The sequence below is a fragment of the Sinocyclocheilus grahami genome, unplaced genomic scaffold (assembly GCF_001515645.1).
Source record: "Sinocyclocheilus grahami isolate Dianchi unplaced genomic scaffold, SAMN03320097.WGS_v1.1 scaffold6257.1, whole genome shotgun sequence".
Taxonomy (NCBI): domain Eukaryota; kingdom Metazoa; phylum Chordata; class Actinopteri; order Cypriniformes; family Cyprinidae; genus Sinocyclocheilus; species Sinocyclocheilus grahami.
Window position 1 is genome coordinate 3,051 of NW_015510724.1, and position 1,952 is coordinate 5,002.

The 1,952-nt window shown below is 35.8% G+C and overlaps 1 protein-coding gene across 1 annotated transcript in view; it reads left to right on the forward strand.

Moving 5' to 3' along the window:
* LOC107577506 (neuronal calcium sensor 1-like) overlaps nt 1-1,952 on the forward strand; it is a gene marked incomplete at its 5' end in the record, with an annotated part of 7,478 nt that overhangs the window by 2,639 nt on the left and 2,887 nt on the right. Inside the window, 2 exons of the mRNA XM_016263572.1 lie at nt 1,089-1,166; nt 1,706-1,826. Of these exons, the coding sequence (XP_016119058.1) occupies nt 1,089-1,166; nt 1,706-1,804 (177 nt within the window). The remainder of the gene's footprint in view (nt 1-1,088; nt 1,167-1,705; nt 1,827-1,952) is intronic.

Consider the following 1,952-nt stretch of genomic DNA (forward strand, 5'->3'; position numbering starts at 1 on the left):
CTGGCTTCCAGGAAGCATTGGCATTCCATAATAGCATTGGGTGCTTTTTTATTAAACAAGATGTTTTCTTGCTGTTCTGATTGTATACAGGTGGCAAAGAGATCCCATTCACCTGTGTGGTAAAAATGATCAAAGTTACCCATTCATTTCTATGAGAACAGCAAAAAGACATCTCCAGGAGATTTGGCTTTTTGTGAAAGTAAAAACATTTTTCTGTGCACCTCCATTTTCTGTCAACCAAATATATGCATATATGTTTAACCCAGTATATAAAATAAGAAACACCTGAGGAATATTACATACTAAACAGCTTACATACTGTGCATGTCTACAGTAGACTTTACTTTGAATATTTTAAATATTAAGTTAAGAGTACAGGAAAAAGGGTAACTTTATAATGAGGTTGTTCACATGAACTAATAATAAACAGTACTTTTAAAGCATTTATTAATCTTGCACATTTTTATAAACACTAAAATTGTAAAAGTTTTGTATATTAAAATGAGTTACTGTTTAATTAAACGAACTTGAATTAATACTAAACAGCAACATTTTCTTTAATTAACTTTGATAAATAAAAAATGATTGTTCATTGTTAATTCATGATACCAAATGCATTATACATTAAAATGAACATATAGACACTTACTGTGAAGCTCCATTTACATACAGCACAACACTTAATTTAAACTTTTGCCAACTATTGTGTTTTATCCTTGGATGCTATTGCATGAACATAATTTACCATATTTTCTATATTCACCATATCACCTACAGTGATAATTTTTTTTCCCTTCAGTTCGATCTGATACAGTCAGCTGAATTACATGTATTCAGTGCAGTCTTTACATTCTTTCGCTCTTTTTGTTCAATTGGCTGGTAAAAAAAAAGTTTTGGGTTTTATCTGAAGAGCGAAAATATAAAAACAACAACCACATTTATCTTTATTTTCCACACAGTAATGAATGGGTAACTCATTTCTGGCACCCAGGATTTGTTTACCCCCATGATAGGCCACACACACAGATGATTTGTTTCCGACTGGGGTTGTTTCTTATCCTGCTATATGCCTTGCTTATGTCTGGCAGGGGAACACAGTGGAGTTACCCGAGGAGGAAAACACACCAGAGAAAAGAGTCGACCGCATCTTTGCTATGATGGATAAGGTGAATTCTGTGTATTTATTTGCTGTGTACTGTCTTCCGCTGCCTCGTTGCTCTCATACACAACATTACTTGCAGAAATCATTGCCTGTGTACAAATAAGTATAGAAAATGTACTGCATTTATAGTGAATTGCAGTAACTCTCTGAGAATGGTCAGTTATTTTTTAAACAACAAACCAATCCCATCATTTCCCATGACTGAATAGTCATAGCAATAGGTTCAATACAATGGCTTATTTCTGCTGTGATTGTCAGGAAGACTGTCCTTCGTCAGGCACTAGAAACACAGAAGGCACGCCACATGAAAGACGCAAAATAGAAGCTCTATTGCACTTTGGAAAGCTTTGATAAAAGAGCCTTTGAAAGAGCACTCAGCTATAGAGAGAAAGAAGAGATTTGAATTCATCATTAAAAACGGTCTTTCTACCTGATTCCATGCATATCTTCCGCCACCAACTCTATGCAGTGCACTTAATATGAGTCTGTGTGTTTGAAAACAGTGACATGACTTATGACTAAGTGTCTTCCTTTTGTCAACAGAATGCAGATGGGATGTTGACTCTACAGGAGTTTCAGGAGGGCTCCAAGGCAGACCCCTCTATTGTACAAGCACTCTCCCTTTATGACGGCCTGGTGTAGGCCCATCTCAAAGTGACGTTCAGTGAGTCCCATTTCCCATTTTCCAAATGCTGAAAACAGCCATGTACCAGCCTGCTGACTACAGTGAATATTCTAAATGTGCAAATCAGTGTTAATTTAGTATTATTTATATACTGTTACAGTGGGG